Source organism: Callithrix jacchus, chromosome 10, assembly GCF_049354715.1.
Source record: "Callithrix jacchus isolate 240 chromosome 10, calJac240_pri, whole genome shotgun sequence".
In the NCBI taxonomy this organism is placed as follows: Eukaryota; Metazoa; Chordata; class Mammalia; order Primates; family Cebidae; genus Callithrix; species Callithrix jacchus.
Window position 1 is genome coordinate 117,537,378 of NC_133511.1, and position 19,759 is coordinate 117,557,136.

The 19,759-nt window shown below is 37.4% G+C and overlaps 2 protein-coding genes across 11 annotated transcripts in view; one reads left to right on the plus strand and one right to left on the minus strand.

Moving 5' to 3' along the window:
* The window catches only part of MS4A6A (membrane spanning 4-domains A6A), a 269,396-nt gene that overhangs the window by 186,897 nt on the left and 62,740 nt on the right, over window positions 1-19,759 (minus strand). The gene's annotated exons all lie outside the window — the stretch shown is intronic.
* On the plus strand, window positions 4,527-15,209 carry MS4A5 (membrane spanning 4-domains A5). Its single transcript, XM_002755377.6, has 5 exons — window positions 4,527-4,772; window positions 6,008-6,136; window positions 7,595-7,651; window positions 8,621-8,773; window positions 15,064-15,209. Exons 1-5 carry the CDS (start codon window positions 4,620-4,622, stop codon window positions 15,172-15,174), a joined length of 603 nt encoding a protein of 200 aa, XP_002755423.1. The 5' UTR covers window positions 4,527-4,619; the 3' UTR covers window positions 15,175-15,209.

Here is a 19,759-nt window from a genome sequence, read left to right on the forward strand (position 1 = left end):
CAAGGTACTCTTTGGACATTGGGAGATTTTCATCTCTCATTCTACTTTCCCCACTAGCACATACACCTTTTTTTCCCGGTGATCCCTGTGGCTTTTTTTCCTCCCCTACCTACCCTCGGATTCAAATATGAAGTTTCTGGTCAGAGGCTTAAGGTTTTATGCATCACTGGAGAAAGCCTTAGGTCTCAAGACAATGCCCTGAAGCATCACACTGAGTTCATGGAATCTAAATCTAAACCAACTGGATCATTATTTTGACCCAGCACCATTTACTAGCTGGGAATATACTTTGGGAAAGTTTCTTAAAATCTCTGTACCTAAGTTTTCCCATCTATAAAATATAAATAGGAGTAGTACTCAGCACAGCGTTGTCAAGATTGAATAATTAATGCATGTATAGCGTTTAAAATATCTGGCACAGGAGGTGCTCAATTTTTTTTCCATAATAAAACATCTATAAAACTAATTCTCTTACTAGTTGGTATTATTCCTTATGGCATAAACTTGATCTAGTTTAGGCCACCAAAGTATCTCTCTTTATTCTGAATTAAACAAATTATCTCCCTGCTATCGACAGAACTGTGTCCACCTCTAAATTCATATTTTGAAGTCCTAGTTCACAGTGTGATGATATTTGGAGATGGAGTTTTTGAAGCTATTGGGTTTAGATGATGATATGAGAATGAAGCTCTCATGATGGGATTAATGCCTTTATGTGAAAAGATACCAGAACTCTCTCTCATGCTCTTTTTTTTTTTTTGTGTGTGTGTGTGTGTGTGTATGTGTGTGTGCGCACATGCGTGCACGTGCGTTCACATGCCTGTGGGCACACAGAGGAAAGACGTAGTGAAGACATAGAAATAATGCAGTCATTGGCAATCCAGGAAGCGAGCTCTCACAAGGAACCAAATTACCTGACACTTTGACCTTGGAATTCACAGCCTCCAAAAGTATGAGAAATAAATTGGCACTGTTAAAAGGAAGCAGTCATTCTAATTTACCATAGTAGCCTGAGCAGACTAATTTACACTTTTTCTTCTTGCAGGTTGGGAAAGGGTCTGAGGTCATAAAAATCCCATCTGACCACAATGAAACAAAGTATCTTTTTGTTCTTTAAACATAAAATTCCTAGGTAGTCCCAAAGGGAATATCTGATATCTATGTGTAAGTCCAAACATAGTAATTAGAGTGTTTATGTCAGAAGATACAATAGGAAATCCCTGGCGTTGCCTTTGTAGGTTCTGTAGAAGGGTCTTCTATCTTATTTTTAAAGTATACTATACATGCAAGATTGTGCTGGTACTGCCTTAGAGTAGCGAAGAATTAGGATGATAACCAGCAGGACAATGCAATGAGAAAAAGAGTCATCATATACAGAAGCCCAGTCATGCAGAAAAAAACTAAGAATTCAACAGATGCAGAAAATCAGAGCTTGAGACCACTTCAGAATGATAGAAGCCCCAGTTGCTCCCCTTCCCTCCTGTTCACTTGCTCCTTCCAAGAAATGTCTGGAGACATTGAGAGTGATGCTGGACTTTACCGTTATTCATGAGATAAGATTTAAAGACACCATTATTCTTTATCATTTAAAAAAACAAACAAACAAAAAAAAGAAAACTAGGGGATTTGGGGACCCCTAGGCAGGTGACATCTGGCCACAAGAGTTGACTGCTCTAACTCGGCTCCCAGAGTTGTTCTCCCCAGCGTAGGAATATGGATCTTTTTAAAGGCGGGCTTTGCAACAGAGAAAAATAAAAGAAACTCAAAAACCAAAAAAAAAAAAAAAAAAATTACTTTCAGTTGCAATAAGAGAAGAATGAGAGAAAGAATACAGTATTTTTCTTGAAACTTTCCAGCATGGGAGTCAGAGAGAGGCTGTGAGGAAAGGCCTGATCCTCTTGACTGCGGGTCCGAGAACTTTGATCCCTTGGATCATCATGACTTCTCTGAAATACCCTACAATAGGAAGCTTGAAATTAAGGCTTAATTTAGAAGATTAATGAATACAAAGATATATATTATCCATAAACCACCTTAAGACTAGAGTACTTTCCATTAAAAGTGTAGGTTTTAGAACGGGTGCAGTGGCTCAAGCCTGTAATCCCAGCACTTTGGGAGGCTGAGGCGGGTGGATCACAAGGTCAACAGATCGAGACCATCCTGGTCAACATGGTGAAAGCCCGTCTCTACTAAAAATACAAAAAAATTAGCTGGGCATGGTGGCGTGCGTCTGTAATGCCAGCTACTCAGGAGGCTGAGGCAGGAGAATTACCTGAACCCAGGAGGCAGAGGTTGTGGTGAGCCGAGATCGTGCCATTGCACTCCAGCCTGGGTAACAAGAGCGAAACTCTATCTCAAAAAAAAAAAAAAAGTGTAGGTTTTGGCAGATTGGAAAATAAGAAGAAATCCGAGGATATGGAAAAATTTTGAAGTACTCAACAGATACATGTCATCAATGTATGAACAGATTTATTAGCAAGAAACCAAGGAGTTCTACAGCCACACTGACATGGAGGAATTATAAAACAATGTCTGGACTGACTCAGTGTGACATTTCCAGTTTATAGCTAAGCTCATAGAAATACATTTAGCTTATAAAGAATCAACCAAAATGAACTCTGGATATGATGTAAACATAAAGCAAGACAAAGCATCTGGCCACAATGCTAAAAATGGCAATAAAAGGAGAAATAATACTTATTCCTCTTATTTTTATTACTACAATTCACTTAGCATCTACTACATTCCAGGTACTTTAAAATTCACTCACAATAACTGTATAACAATTTTTATTCTCATAAAAGAAATGTAATGTTTTTATATATGTAAATTAATAGGCAATTTAGTCTAGACCCCATAACTGGTAACTACAAGGGCTTAGGGTTCATTCTAGGTTTCTCTTCTCCAAAGAGTAAGTCTTCCACTGCATCAGTAGAATTAGCTTGCATGAATTAAAGAATAATAAACATTAAAGCTACATTCCTGCCACTCGTCAGATAACAATTAGGACACTGTGCTAGTTAGTTGTCATGCTTAGAGGGAGAAAACGTGAAAATTAGGAAAGGTCTAGAGCCAAGTTAAAACCTGAATAATTAGGGTAAAATGGTGTTTTATAAAAGTATGTTGCAACGGAGTGTGCTTAACTTAGGGAATACTAACGCAACATCAGATGATGTTCATGAAGGATAGTCACCATTATGATTCAACATCCATAGGAAATTGAACAGAGATGGGTACATTCAGAGAAAAGAAACTGTGAGGGAGGGGTGGTCTTTTCAAATGTTCTAACTGGCAAGTGGCTAAAGGCTGTCACATCATGAGGTTCAATTAAGGAAGACCTGATCTCCATAGGAAACACCAGAAAATGACAATGTACAGTTAAAAATAGACACAAATTGCTCTCTTCCCTTCATTCTTTTCCTTTCAAGATGAAAATACAGATCCTCCCATGAAGACATTAGGGGGCCTATTTTCTTCCCCTTCGAATCTGGGTTGTCTATGAAATTTGCTTGGCCAATATGACATTAGCACACATGACTCAGCAGAGGTTTGAAAAGTATTTGTGAATTGGAAGAGAACTGAGAGTCTGCCAACTGCCAGAAACGTGACTGAGTCCATCCTAACTCACGTAATTGGGCACTCCACCAGGTGACCACAGTTGCACAAGAGAGCCTGGTAGAGAAGTTCTGAGCAGCCCCAGACAAGACAAACCACACACAGGACCCACAGATATGTTAACAAAAGCCGGTAGTGGCTGCTGGAAGTAACTATATTTTGAGGGATTTGTTACAGTTAAGCTACTTAAATCAGGTGGCAAAAACGCAAAGGGACAGGAAAAATGGATGTTATCTATATTTCAAGAAGTGGTTAATTTCTTCTGTGGCCTGAGAGGTTTTTGCATTCTAGCTGTGTCCGAAGATAGGGAACTGGAATAAATGTGTATCTAGTTTTCTAGTTGCCATTGGGTAACTAAAATGTCTTTTTATTTTTTCTTTTTGAGACAGAGTCTTGCTCTGTTGCCCAGGCTGGAGTGCAGTGGTGCAATTTCAGCTCAAGGAAGCCTCCACCTCTTGGGTTCAAGTGATTCTCATGCTTCAGCCTCCCAAGTAGCTGGAACTACAGGCACGTACCACCACACCTGGCTCATATTTTATATTTTTAGTAAAGACAGGGTTTGGTCAGGCTGGTCTCGAACTCCTGATGTCAGGTGATCTGCCCACCTCAGCCTCCCAAAATGCTGGGATTACAGGTATGAGCCACAGCACCTGGCCCTAAAATGTCTTTATATGTAGATCATCTAGTCCAGTCTGGTCAATGTATATATGAGGAATCGAAAAGCAGGAGAGGGGATGTGACTTGCCCAAAGTCACATAAGTTCCTAACTGAACTGGGACTACTTGTCAGCTTCTCTGATCCCCAGTCCCAGGCATTTTAATTATAGCCATCTTGGAATCTTGAGCAGTCCTGAGATTCTATGACTCTGTGACTCTATGGTTCTATAATTCCAAGACAAAGCAAACGATTCCAGTGCTCCTGGCAGCCTTAGCACAAGAAACGAACATGGTCTAGACTGAAGTACCAATCAAATCCTTTCCTTTCAAATTATCAACGACACCATCATGGATTCAAGCACTGCACACAGTCCAGTGTTTCTGGTATTTCCTCCAGAAAGCACTGCTCCAGAAGATGAGTCAACAGACCTTTCAGCCATGACCTTTTCAACTCAAAGCCCCTTGCAAAAATTATTTGCTACAAAAATGAAAGTCTTAGGGGTAAGTAAGACTTGCCCCTATATATATTCTACTGAGGCAGGTAACAGGATAGGGTAATTATCTCTTGGCACTTGTTTTAAGGTAGGAGGCCATGCCAATTCTTCTTTAAGACAAAGTGAATATAGAGTGTTAGTGGGACATTTAGAGAGGATGGTTGGCAAGAACTAATAATGTGGGTCTGGACTTGACAAAAAATGCTGTCATTTAGGACTCACCTACTTAAAAAGTGAGACTACTCAGACTGAGAAGGTGGACTGAGAAGAAGAGAGCAGAGCACACAGATTCACATGTTGTACACCTTCCATTATTGCATGTTGTTCTCATTAGTCTTCCCTAGCGCTTGTCAAACCACTGCTTGATGTCACGGTGCATCACAAGAGTGGCTCAGAGAGGGAGAAAAATAAATAAACCAAAAGGATGAAGAGTGCTCTGGACCTGAGAGTGTGATAACACCTCAACAGGCTCAGAGAACTGGTCATCTCCAGGTGGGGCTCCTCACAGTCCAATCCTGCTGGAGGCCAAGCTGGTATAGTGATTTGGAATTCAGTGTTTCTCAAACATTCGTAATTATGGGCTAAAGAGCTGAAGAGCTTATGAAGGCATGGATTTCCCAGCCTCACCTGGAGACTGTTCAGTTAGTATGGGATAGGGCCTGATAGTTCTCATTTCTAGCTCCCAGGTGATCCTGATGTTGCCAAACCATGGACTACATTTTCAGGAGTAATGATTTAGATCATTTTACCTACCACCAAATACTAGATAGAGGAATTAAGAAAGTACCCAAGAGCTGGGGACGGGTGCAGTGGCTCACGCCTATAATCCCAGGTCTCTGGGAGGCCAAGGCAGGTGGATCGCAAGGTTAGGAGATCGAGACCATCACGGCTAACATGGTGAAACCCTGTCTCCACTAAAAATACAAAAAATTAGCCGGGCGTGGTGGCAGGCACCTGTAGTCCTAGCTACTCAGGAGGCTGAGGCAGGAATCACTTGGATCCAGGAGTGGAGGTTGCAGTGAGCCGAGATTGAGCCACTGCACTCCAGCCTGGGTGACAGAGCGAGACTTCATCTCAAAAAAAGAGAAAGAAAGTACCCAGGAGCATCATAAAGGGACTTCTATTATCCTTCCTCTATTTACCAAAAGAGAGTAATTGCCAAATCCTTTTAACCAAAAGAAGACCTTCTAAATAGAAGGGCACTTTGCTTTTCCTCACCGTAACTTTTTCCTCTCTTTGCAGACTATCCAGATCCTGTTTGGAATTATGACCTTTTCTTTTGGAGTTATCTTCCTTTTCACCTTGGTAAAACCATATCCAAGGTTTCCCTTTATATTTCTTTCAGGATATCCATTCTGGGGCTCTGTTTTGGTGAGTATAGTCAATCAAGTTCAATTTGAAGCCCCGCCAACCAGGATGTTAGGGAATTCTTAGCAATGAAATAAGCTAGATCCAGTTGTATGATATACTTTCAAAAGCACAAAAATTTAACATTGTTGAAATTATTTCCCCATTAATTTATCACAGTCACCGATACTCCACCATCAGGTCTTGAAGTTCCTTTGGGAATATTTCTTTTGCTTGACATTGTTAATTTGGCTATTCATTCATTCAAAATTAGTTACCATCTATTATAAGCCAGATACACAGAGCAAGGCAATGAGCCTCTCCCTCAAAAACCTCTCAGGCTAGCAAGAAAACATGTAAACAGGTTACTTCAAGGCAGTGTGATAAATGTTATCACAGAGGTGCAGGAAGTGCTTATCTAAGCAGAGATGAAGGAACAGTTTATTCTTTACGGAAGTGAGTGGAGAGCATTTCTCAGATATACCTTTTGAGTGGCAGAGAGGTATCTATTCAACCCAATGTAGTCACAATCAATACCCATTAACTTAGGACCTAATTTAGTTGCAGATAATGGGCATGGCAATAAATTCAGAAAAAAGAAAGCAGTCCCTGAGTTCAAGGTCTCAGTTGAGAGAGGAGTCAGACAATACCAGAGGGTATGATGAGGGAGAAAAGACATGGGGGCTGTCTCCATAGGAAAGGCACCAACAAAACAGAGAGGACATTGCCCAGAGACATTTTCAAGGGTTAGTGGTTCATCAGATGAGGGCACACACAGAAGATGGGAGTCGGGATGCCTGAGTGTAAGGGTTAGGGATGTCTTATTGCATGCCAAGAGAGAAATATGAGCAAAGGCTGAAGGAATGGGAGAGCATTTTCCATTACACGAAATATCAAAGTTCAGCACAGGGAGTGCGGATGGAAAGATGAGGCTGGAAAATACTCACAAATGGGCTGCAAATTTAAACATGGATGTGCTGTAATCAGCTTTGAAATTTCCACTAGACAATGATGCTACCACATGTAACCCACTTCCAAGAAAATTATTGGAGCTTTTAAAGAATTACCAGCACATTTTCTGAAACCCCACCTTATGTTCCCATCCAAGAGAACACACTGGAGTGTAGTAAGATGGAATCCAATCTTAATTATTATAAACTGACTTGACATCACTGTGTCATGAGATCAAAGCTGAGTCCACAATAGCTATAAAGGAACATGGATAAGCAAACCAAAGCACTGTATCATTTAAAAAAATGTTAATGTTCAAATAAATAGGACTAAAGCAGATTTCCAGTTCAGTGTTTTATCCACTAATCCATTTATGGAAACTCATATAAAGCAACTCACCCTTCTCACTTCCCTGAGGAGTATGCGAACTCAGAAGGTGGGCATGTAAAAGAAATGCATGGAAGTCTACTCTGTAAGAACTCAACATCAGCTAAACATGGCCATCACTAAGATATTTGTTCCTCTTAACAGTTCATTAATTCTGGAGCCTTCCTAATTGCACTGAAAAGAAAAACCACAGAAACTCTGGTGAGTTATATTTCTACTTTATTAAAAATACATTTTGTAATAAGTTACATTTCTACTTTATCAAAAATATATAGCTTTTAAATAAATTATCCTGGCCTTGAAAAAAAAATTAAGCCATTAGGTCACCATAATTCCACAAACTATCAAGTATTGATACCAATAAACAGCATTTGCTTCCTGTTTTTCTAGAATTATAAGCCACTGTGCCAGAAGAGAAAGTCTTTCTACATCATCTAGTTTAGTTATTATTTTATGTATGAAGACACTGAGGCTTAGAATTGTTAAATAGCTTGTTCAAATTCCCAGCCAATTAATGGTAGAATTATTTCAATATTCCAGTGACTTATTCATTATTTTTTGGTTTTTGGGTATTTACCAGGCACTTTGATAGGCACTACTTTGACTCATATAAAAGGCAAACTGTAGACAATCTAAACCATAAACAGAATATCAAAATAAAGAATACAGTGCTACTGAATGTAAAGATGTAGATAAGTTATAAGTAGAATGTTTTTACTTTACTCAAATATTGAAGACATAAGATATTACTATGCCAATACATGATTTTAGCAAAGGACTGAAAATCCTTAGTTTGTCATTTTAGGAAGAAATTACAATGGCAGAGAAGTGCAGCATTTAGTTAAACATAGGAGTCTTAAAACAAAAGTGTAGACCATGACTTTCACCAGAGCATCAAAATGCAATTGTCGTAGGCACACCCTTCCTCCCACCTGAGTGAGAGTTAACTTATGCATAGAATATGGGGAATGGAAGTTCACCAGCTCCCTCATTGGATAGATGACGGCCTGAAGCCCAAAGATGTGAAGCAAAGCACATAGGAGCACACAGCTGCCTCGTGTCACTGTGATGTTGTGACTAAGATCCTGCTCTCCATTCTCTGCACTCACTGCTTTGTTTATAGTACAGTCTGGGCCTAAGTCACATTGTTATGTTCTTATTCTATTTCAGATAACACTGAGCCGAATCATGAATTTTCTTAGTGCCCTGGGAGCAACAGCTGGAATCATTCTCCTCACATTTGGTTTCATACTCGATCAAAACTACATTTGTGGCTATTCTCACCAAAATAGTCAGTGTAAGGCCATTACTGTCCTATTCATGGTAAGTATGTTGATTTATATAGTGAGGAGTAAATAGAAAATATTTATTAGCACTCAATCAGCACCATCCAGATAATGTTGTGGATACACATGTATTTTCTTTTACTGAAAAACATTTATGAAATCCATAATATTTGATAGACATTATACCGGGCATTGTGGAAGAGAAAAACAAACACATTGTAACTCCCACCTTTAGGAATTCACAGGAGCACAAGAGATAAAACATATACACAAATCAGGGTAATACAAATATAAAATGACATACTGAAAAATTAAAGGTACAGCAGTATGGCTGCAGTTCATGGTTCTATATGTACATTAGAATCACAGTGGCATGTTTTCAGTTTTTGATCTGGTTTTAACAGGATGAACTTCTGATAAGGAATGATAAGATTGAAAAGAGGCATTTATTTCACCTGCTTTCAAAATACTACTAAGATTAGCGTAAAAGAATATAAGCTGGTCAGGAGATCGAGACCAGCCTGACCAACATGGTAAAACCTCATCTCTACTAAAAATATAAAAATTAGCCGGGTATGGTGGCACATGCCTATAATCCCAGCTACTCGGGAAGCTGAGGCAGGAGAATCGTTTGAACCCAGAAGGTGGAGGTTGTAGTGAGCCGAATTTATGCCACTGCACTCCAGCCTGGGTGACAGAGTGAGACTCCATCTCAAAAAAAAAAAAAAAAAAAAAGAATGTAAAAGGGTTGATCCACATGGAGAGAAAAAGGGAGTTAACAAACTCATCAAAAATTGCTGAGGAAATTGAAAACACACTCCCTATGGCAAAGGGGTTCCTAATAGAAGATATTTCTTATGGCAGAGCCTAAGAAATACTTGACATTTGAATGCACCAAGTTCATAGAAAGCAGGACTGAGGCCAGGCACAGTGGCTCACATCTGTAATCCCAGGCTGAGGTGGGCAGATCATAAGGTCAGGAGATCAAGACCAGCCTGGCCAACATGATGAAATCATTAGTGTCTACTAAAAATGCAAAAATTAGCTGGGTGTGGTGGCACACTTGTAATCACAGCTACTCAGGAGGCTGAGGCAGGACAATTATTTGAACCCAGGAGTCGGAGGTTGCAGTGCACCGAGATTGCACCACTGCACTCCAACCTGGTGACAGAGCAAGACTCTGTCTCAAAAAAAAAAAAAAAAAGAAAGAAAGAAAGCAGGACTGAAGAGCAGCAAATAGGGAGACTGGTTATGGTGATGGATATTTGGATCAACTCTTCTCTGAAAAAAAAAAGTTTTATATTAAAAGACAAAACAAAACAAACTTAAAGGTGTTAAAAAGCTAAAACATCAGCTGGAACTACTAGATCAATTTTTAGATGAAAGCCTGCAACCTAAAATTTACAAGTGGAATTCTGAAGAGCACCGAAACTGCTTATACCTTCAGCCCTATTTGCCAGTGATACCCATCTGGAATCCAATCTCTGGCCCGTGTAGACTGAAAGAGAAAGAAGTCAAGGCTTTATTCACGTCCACTCAAGGGACCAAGACTTAAAAGAGACTTTCTCCACATTAAACTAGGTCTTTGATAGGGTACTAAAGTTTAAAAAGAAAAAGTATTTGAAAAGTGGCCACAGACCAAATCCCTCAAGAACCTCCTCACATGTTCTGATCCCCACTGACCTTTGCTAAACATTAACTGGGTGAGCCAAATACTCCACCTGAATTTTGTCTTTGTACGTGGTGCCTCTTGCTTCTGACAGAAGCAAAACCAAAGTCTATCTAGTAGAAAAACATCACTAACCTTAAGAAATTCCTATCAAATTTTCCATTGAAAATTAACAGTAAGCACTCAAAGAGGCATAAAAATAAATAAGACAACACGAATAACAACTAATAGAAACAGAATATAACAAAAGCAAAAATAAATTTCTGATAGTAAGTGTATTAGAAGAGATTTTAAAACAACAATACTTATCATGTTTTAAGAAATACACAATAAACTTTAAAATACCTCAGGGAATATAAAATTATAAAAAGCAAAATAGAAGATGTCCTATTTAGAACTATTATGTACCCATAAAAATAGAAAATCAAAAAATTGAAATTAAAAAAAGATTGTCCCAGTAAATAAAAGTTAAAAAAAAAACAACACGACTGCAGTCTGTTTATGAGAAACAGCTACACTAGTAACAAACAAATAGACTTAAGACAAGAAGCATTAGTACCCATAGGCTAGGGAACTTCCTATAACAAAACACTCGATCCACAAGGGAAACATTACATTTCTAAGTTTGAATGCTCCTAATAACAACTCAAAACCAGCAGGAAAAGCTAACTCAGCTGAAATATGTGAGTAAGGAAAGCTAAAATCAGCACATGAAATTTTAGCACACATTTCTCAGCGACTGAAAGAATATGTAGAAAGGCCATAAAATTATAGGATTTTGAACACAACTGATAAAATTGACCTAAATGTCATATACAGAACACTACACCAAATAACTACATAATACTGTCAACTGACATTTTTAATTGACAGATAAAATCGTATGTATTTATTGTGTATATTTTGAAGTACATATATACACTGTGGTATGTTTAAACCTAGCTAATTAACAAAGGCATTACCTACTATAGTTATAACATGAGCAGTGAGAGCCCTTAACATTCACTATCTTTGCACTTTTAAGAATACAATAGCCATCATTCTCAGCAAACTAACACGGGAACAGAAAACCAAACATGGCATGTTCTCACTCATAAGTGGGACTTGAACAATGAGAACACATAGACGCAGGGAAGGGAACATCACACACTGGGGCCTGTTGGGGGTTAATGGGACAAGGGGAGGGAGAGCATTAGGACAAATACCTAATGTATATGGGGCTTACAACCTAGATGACAGGTTAATAGGTGCAGCAAATCACCATGGCACATGTTTACCTGTGTAACAAACCTTCATGTCCTGCACGTGTATCCCAGAACTTGAAGTAAAGATTTTTAAAAATACAATATCCTGTCATTACTGTCCTGCTGTACAACAGATCTCTTGAACTTACTCCTCCTGTCTAACTGACTGATGGAAGTGAGGAGGCAATAGAATTACATCTTCCAAGGGCTAAACAAAATAATGCCAACCTAGAAATCTAGGCCTGGTGAAAATGTTCTCCAAAAATGAAGGTGAAATAGTTGGGCGCAGTGGCTCAGGCCTGTAATCCCAGCACTTTGGGAGGCTAAGATGGGCAGATCATTTGAGATCAGGAGTTCGAGACCAGCCTGACCAACATGGTGAAATACCGTCTCCACATGAAAAATACAAAAATTAGCAGGGCATGGTGGCACACCTGTAATCCCAACTACTCAGGAAGTTAAAAAGGAGAATCACACGAACCCAGGAGGCGGAGTTTGCAGTCAGCTGAGATTATACCACTGCACTCTAGCTTGGGAGACAGAGACTCCATCTCAAAACAGAAAACAAAAACATTGACAAAATTGAGAGACTGCACTTAGAACAGTTTCAACAATTAACCACATGCTGAGCCTGCAAGCCTCAACAAAATTCAAAGGATTAAAATTATACACAGTATGTTCTCTGAAAACAATGGAATTGAATTAAATGTCAATTTTTAAAAGGCAAAAATAAATCCCAAAAACTGTTTTGAAATTCCAAGTTATACAAGGCTCAAATAATTTACAATAGAAATAAAAATATATTAAAAACAAAATAATATAAATACTTATATAAATTGATTACAACTAAAGCATGCTTAATGGAAACTTTATAATCTCAAATGCAAGTATTGGGAAAGAAAATAGTCTAAAAATAAATTATCTAAATATTCATATCAAGAAATTAGATTAAAAAATTAAATTTAAAGAAAATGAAAGAATTCAGATCTAGTATTCCGTAATAGAGATAACAAAGAGTAGAGATAAAAACTAATGAGATACAACACAAATAATAGACAAGATAAAATAAGGCTAAAATATGATGTTTGAAAAACTAATAAAATTTATAAACTCCTAGGTATTAAAAAAGAGAAAACACAAATTATCATTATCAGAAATGATGGTGTATCACTATAAATACAATAGCCAGTAATATACAAGAATATAATGAACATAAAAATTATTTGATGCTTTAGATGAAATTGACAAATTCCCTATAAAACCTACCTACCAAAACTATGCAAAACCACCTGCCATGACTAACACAGGAAAAAATAAGCTGACTAGTCTTATACCTAATAAAAAAGCTAATACATAAGTTAAAATTTTCTCTTGAAAAAGAGAAACCGAAGCCTTGCAGGAGCAGATTAATTCTTCCAAACATTTAGAAAAGAAACAACATTAAACTACTTTCAATTCACTTCTCAACTCTCACAAGTATCTGTGTGAGGCTGTCTGTCCCAGGTTTGACATGAAAATAAGATAAGGACATTATAAAATATTTAAAAGTTACAGGTAATTCTATCTTGTAAACTTTGTGAATAAATCTGAAACAAAATATTAGAAAATCAAATTCAGCATTATACATGATAATATACCATGGCCAAGTCACTAGATACCAGAAGTACATTCAAACATCAATCAGTGATACACCTAAATGTGAAATCCTAAACTATAAAGCTTTAGGAGGTGAGCTGCAGGGAACTTAGGAGAATGTCTTCACCACATTGGGAGTAGACTAAGCTTTCTTAGATAGAATATAAAAAGACTAACCAGAAGGGAAAAATAAAATAAAATGAACTACCAAAGCACAGAAAGGGAGAAAATTTCCTCTCTCTCTCTCTCTCTCTCTCTCTCTCTCTATATATATATATATATATATATCACATATATATATCACATATATATATATCACATATATATATCACATATATATATATCACATATATATATCACATATATATATATCACAAAAGATCCATATCCAGAATATATTAAGCCTTCCTGAAAATCAATAAAAGGCTAAAAAAAGAGAGTAAGACTTGACAAGTATTTCACAAAGAAAGATGGATGAATAGCTAGTGAGCATGTGGGAACATGCTCAACATTATTAATCATCAGATAAATGCAAATTAAAATCACAATAAGACACTACTCCATAACCCACCAGAATCATTTTAATTAAAAGGACCAGTAATACCAGGTGTTGGAAGGAATGTAAAGCAACTGGAACTCTTATACCTTTTTGGTGGAAATGGAAAATGGAAATGTAAAATAGTTCAACCACCTTGGAAAACTATTTGGTGTTTTTTAACAAAGTTAATCATACACCTACTTTATGTCTCATGATATATACAAAAATGTTTATAGCAGCCCTATTCATCATAGTTAAACTGGTAAGAAATTCAAATTTCTATCAACAGAATGGCTTTAAAAAGGTAATTATTCAAATAATAGAATACTTTCCAGCAATATAAAAGAACAACATACTGACACATAGAGCAGCATGAATGAATTTCAATTTATTATACTGAATCAAACAATTTCAGATAGAAAATAAACAGGCAAGTTTAACATGTGATGTTAGAAATCAGAAGGGTGGTTGACTCTCAGTGGGGTGGGAGGATTGATTGGGAAGGGACACAGGAGAACCTACTGGGGTGATAAAAATGTGATATATCTTGATGTGGAAAGAAAAAAAGATAAAATACACGTTTTTTCTTTTTGAGATGGAGTCTCACTCTGTCACCCAGGCTGGAGTGCAGTGGCACAATCTTAGCTCATTGCAACCTCCACCTCCCGGGTTCAAGAGATTCTCCTGCCTCATCCTCCCAAATAGCTGGAAACACAGGTGTGCGCCACCCTGCCCAGCTAATTTTTACATTTTTAGTTGAGACTAGGTTTCACCATGTTGGCCAGGATGGCCTCAATCTGTTGACCTCATGATCTGCCCGTCTTGGCCTACCAAAGTGCCAGGAGTACAGGCATGAGCCACTGTGCCCAGCCTCCTTTTTTATTTTTAATTCCATCTTGTTCCTGTTTCTTCACCTTCTTTCTTTCCTGTTCATTACACCAACTTTTATATATGCATTTCTTTGCATTTTATGCATTTATATAATGGAGTATTTCCTACGTATAGAAATCAAAAATCATATTATTTTATATGCCTTTCTCTAAAAACATAATATTCTATGCTATGCTATGCTAAAATTAATGTATACTCCCATGATCATCCACTGATTTGATTCCTAAGCATCAGATACACTTGAGATATGTGGGAGAGCTTTTATTACATGGGCATCACTATGTCATTATAATCAGAAAAACCATTACTGCACTAACATCATTACTCTTTGTTTTCTTCTTCTGTTACAGGGAATTTTGATTACATTGATGACTTTCAGCATTATCGAATTATTCATTTCTCTGCCTTTCTCAATTTTGGGGTGCCACTCAGAGGACTGTGATTGTGATCAATGTTGTTGACTAGCACTGTGGGAATAAAAATGTGTCATAATATTATTTAGCAGTGACTTCTGCTTGTAAGGAAAAGCCAAAGAAAACATAGAATCTTAAGGCTGGGAACTCTTTGAAGCAAAGGGGTGTGGCTCAAATGTTAGGGTCACCACCTGCGGGGGTCTGTCCTGCAAACCTGGACTCAACAATGAATGAATAAAGTATGCTGACACACAGATATTATGCTTTCCCAGTTTGACTGAGTGTCTGGGTTGCTTACAGACTCCCTGGAGAGTGCTGTAAACAGTTGTGACTACCAGCCTTCACCAGCCAGTGAGACTCACATCAATTCAGTAAAATTTAATAACAGAGGCTCTTAAGTCAACGCACCTGTGGAGAAAGATTAAAGGCCAGGTTCTGAGCCTAAAGCAAACACCATTAGAGGGTAATCTCCCCGGCTGACCTCCCCACAAGAGGGCCATCCAGCTCAAAGTTTAGTTTTAAGACCAAATGAGTAAACAAGTTATTCAGATAAACTCTCCCACATACCCTAGTTATTTGCTTTTCTTATTAACTAAATGTAAAGGGGATTTAGGTTGCCTTCAGCCAAAATTTGTACTGAAACTATGCAAAAACCTCTCGGCCTTCTAAGAAGGTTTGTGATTATTCCTTAGAGCTATCTCTAATACTTTCCTCTTAATATTTTTGCCACCACCCTGAGTGAATCTCCCCACACTTAAGAGAAGGAGATTCTGGGGACATTTTGACTGATAAAGCACCTTCTGCCTCTTAGCAATGCCATCTGCCCCTCTCCCCAAACCAAATGGTCACCTTGGTTTTGTCACTTCTGATAGTCATACATTCAACTGAAGGACAGCAATGTGGTGTTGCAAAGATATGAACCAAAGCCCAGGGCCTGGGGTGATCCAGTCATCTAACTTCTCTGGTTTATGATATCTCCTGTTGATTTTGCTAAGAGATTCTACACAGTGGCTCCTACTCTAATGGTGTACAGAAAGATGAGTTAGATGGAGGAATGGTTTGGCCCACAAATTCTACATTAATGCTGTAAGATCATCACTGTTAAAGAGCTGATCAACAAAAATAGTAACAATATTAAAAGTAATGAGGAAAAATATTGGTGGAACCACTACTATATTCCAGGCATCATTCTAAGTATTATGTAGGTGTTACTTATTTAATCTCACAAAAATCCTAGGAAGTAAATTGTATTATCATACCCATTTTATAGAAAAGGAAAAAGAGACACAGAGGGGTTAAGTAATTTGCTCAAGGTCACAAAGTTTGCAATGGCAGAGCCACAATATCAACATACAGTTGGCTCCAGAATCCAAGGTCTTAATTCCAATGCCAAGCAAGTTTGGAAGGCACTACTTTCCTCTGGATTCTCTTAACAGCATCTGCATTTAATCTGTTATGGTATTTCATGTCCTGTAGCCTATGAAGTACACCACTATAAACTTGTGAAAAGAGAAATAAGGTCTTAGTATTATTATAAAAACCATTTTTAATTTATAGAGCACCTAAAAAGGTCTCAAGGACCCTAGGCAATCTCAGACCACACTTTGAGAACCACTACCTTATACAGCATTGCCTCTCACTGGCTGACTACCTCTTAAGTATTAGAGATCTTACCTATATCATCTCACCTGTCCTGACAGCTCTCAGGGTACGTATGTCTTTTGTCATAGTCATAAAAATTGAGACTCAAATTGGTTAACTTTTCTGAGACCACAAAGGGAGTATGATTTAGAAAGAAGATTTGAGTCAAAAGTCCCTAAATTCAAATCCCATTATCCTAATGTTGCTTATGGTATAAAAAACTCAGTAAACTCAAAGAAATAAGTAACAGGCTTTCGTTTCTGCTATTTGCTGGAAGAAGCTTAGGTTCTAGGTACATTTGTGAGAATGAGGGAACACAAAATGGCAGAAAAAACGAGTAAGTTTTTTACTTTCAGTGAAGTTAGGTTCTGATGAAAAATATTTTGCAACTGAATGACATACAGATGTGTGAGGCTTAAGATATATTTAAAGATGCAAAGTCTTGGGCGTTTAAGTCAGAACTAGGTTTAAATGTTGTCTTAAAGTCAAAAATAGTAGATACAAGTTGTGGAAAAAAGGGAATGCTTATACACTGCTGAGAGAATATAAATTAGTTTCATCCCTGTAAAAAAGTGGTTTGGCAATTTCTCAATGACCTCAAAGCAGAATTACTATTCAACCCAGCAATCCCATTATTGGGTACATAACCAAAGGAATATAAGTTGTTCTATCATAAATATATATGTACGTGTTATGTTCATTGCAGCACTATTTGCAATAGCAAAAACATGGAATCAACCTAAATGCCCATCAACAGCAAACTGGTTAAAGAAAATGTGGTACATATACATCATGGAATACTATGTAGCCATAATAAAGAATGAGATCATGTCCTTTGCAGCAACATAGATGAAGCTGGAGGCCATCATCCTAAGCAATCTAACACAGGAATTGAAAGCAAAATACTGCATGTGTTCTCACTTATAAGTGGGAGCTAAACGTTGAGTACATATGGACACAAAGAAGGGAACAACAGATATTGGAGCCTACTTGAGAGTGGAGGATGGGAGGAGGGTGAAGATCAAAAAACTACCTATTTGGTACTATGCTTATTACCTGGGTGACAAAATAACCTGTATATCAAACCCCTGTGATATGCCACTTATTTATATAAAACATCTGCACATGTTCTCCTGAACCTAAAATAAAATTTATTTTAAGAAAAGTTAAAATTATTAGAAATAAAGATAGAAGAATTCTTTATGAGGTTAAGGTGGTAAAAAAATTTCTCAAACAGATCCCAGAACATAGAGTACCAGAAAGAACCGATACGTCCAACTTGGTTGCTATTAAGAATATTTTATAAGTGTGACAAGAGCAGCTACAAATCCAAGCCTTTTAGCATCACAAATAACCAACAAAAATAAGGTGATATAGAATATATAAAATCCTCCTATTCACTCACAGAAAAATACAACTTGATGAAAAATTACTCCAAAGTCATGTACAGCCATTTCACAGGAGAAGAAAACAAAGGTTAATATATGAAAAGCATGCAATTTCTTAAGTAATTGTGGAACAAAAGGAACTCTCCTACCACAGTGGTATAAGTCTAAATGAAGACAACCACTTTAAAAACTAATTGCCCAGTAAAGGTAAAGATACACATACTTTCTCACCCAACTTCCACTGCTAGTTAATATATGCAAGAGAAATTCTTTCACATGTGCAACAGAAGACACGTACAAATGTTTCCAGGGCAGGATTGTCTGCAACACCTCAAATGTCCATGGACAGAGAATAGATCAATTATGCCACATTCGCTACTGGAGGACCACGTATTGGTAAAAATAAATTACTTGACACAAATCAACAAAGATGAATTTTACACATTTAGTGTTGAGTAAAAGAAAGCTAGTCACCTAAGAACACCTTATTAATGATTAATCATTACCTAAATAATTATTAGAAGACAGAAAACCTAAGCGATATGTTGTATAAAATATAAACACAGTGGAAAGACAAAAATAAAATGAAAAGGAAGAGAGTGAAAAACACCAAATTCAGCATAACGGTGAGCTCTGATAAAGAGGGTGGCTTGGGGAAGGATAACATAAGAGCCTTCAAATGTATCAGCAACACTCTTGCATCTCTAATCATGGCTGTGAGTACGTGGTTTTTTTGTCTTACTGTTATAAATACTCTATCACTTATTTATTTATTTATAGATGGAGTCTTGCTCTGTTGCCCAGGCTGGAGTGCAGTGGCATGATCTCAGCTCACTGCATCCTCTGCCTCCTGGGTTCAAGTGTTTCTCCTGCCTCAGCCTCCCAAGTAGTTGGGATTACAGGCATGCACTACTATGCTTGGCTAATTTTTGTAGTAGATATGGGGTCTGGCCATATCGGCCAGACTGGTCTCTAATTTCTGACCTCAGGTGATCTGCCCGCCTCGGCCTTCCAAAGTGCTGGGATTATAGGCATGAGCTACCATGCCTGGCCCATATTATTTAATTTTTTGAGAAATATAATTGAGAAAGCAAACTGACATCATTATTTTCAATAAATTTTTATTGTATAATGATGTTTTTATAGTCAACATCTGCAGAAAAATGTTTCTATTACATATCAGTCTCCAATGATAGCATACTTATTAGTACATAAGAGAAAAAAATCTTTTCAATAACTGTGAGGTCAGATAATTGCATTTTGTTTCTTCAGCTACATTCCCACATAACAAAAGCAAATGGAATGATCCAGGAGTCTGCACGTGGGAGTACATTAGACATTTTGATATTTTAAAACTAACAATCAATGTTTTGCCATTTAAATCTGTGTCACTCGAACAAATTAATCTTTGTGCGCTTAAAATTTTTAGAGTAGAATGCAATAATAATAATACCTACCTAATGGGTTTACTGTGAACCTCAAGAGAAATGTGAAAAGTGATTTTATCAGTGCCTGGAACTTAAAAATCCCTTAGGAAATGGTAGCTTTTAAAATTTATATTCAGATTAACTTGCTCTCAACATCACTTATTTTATCATTTACCA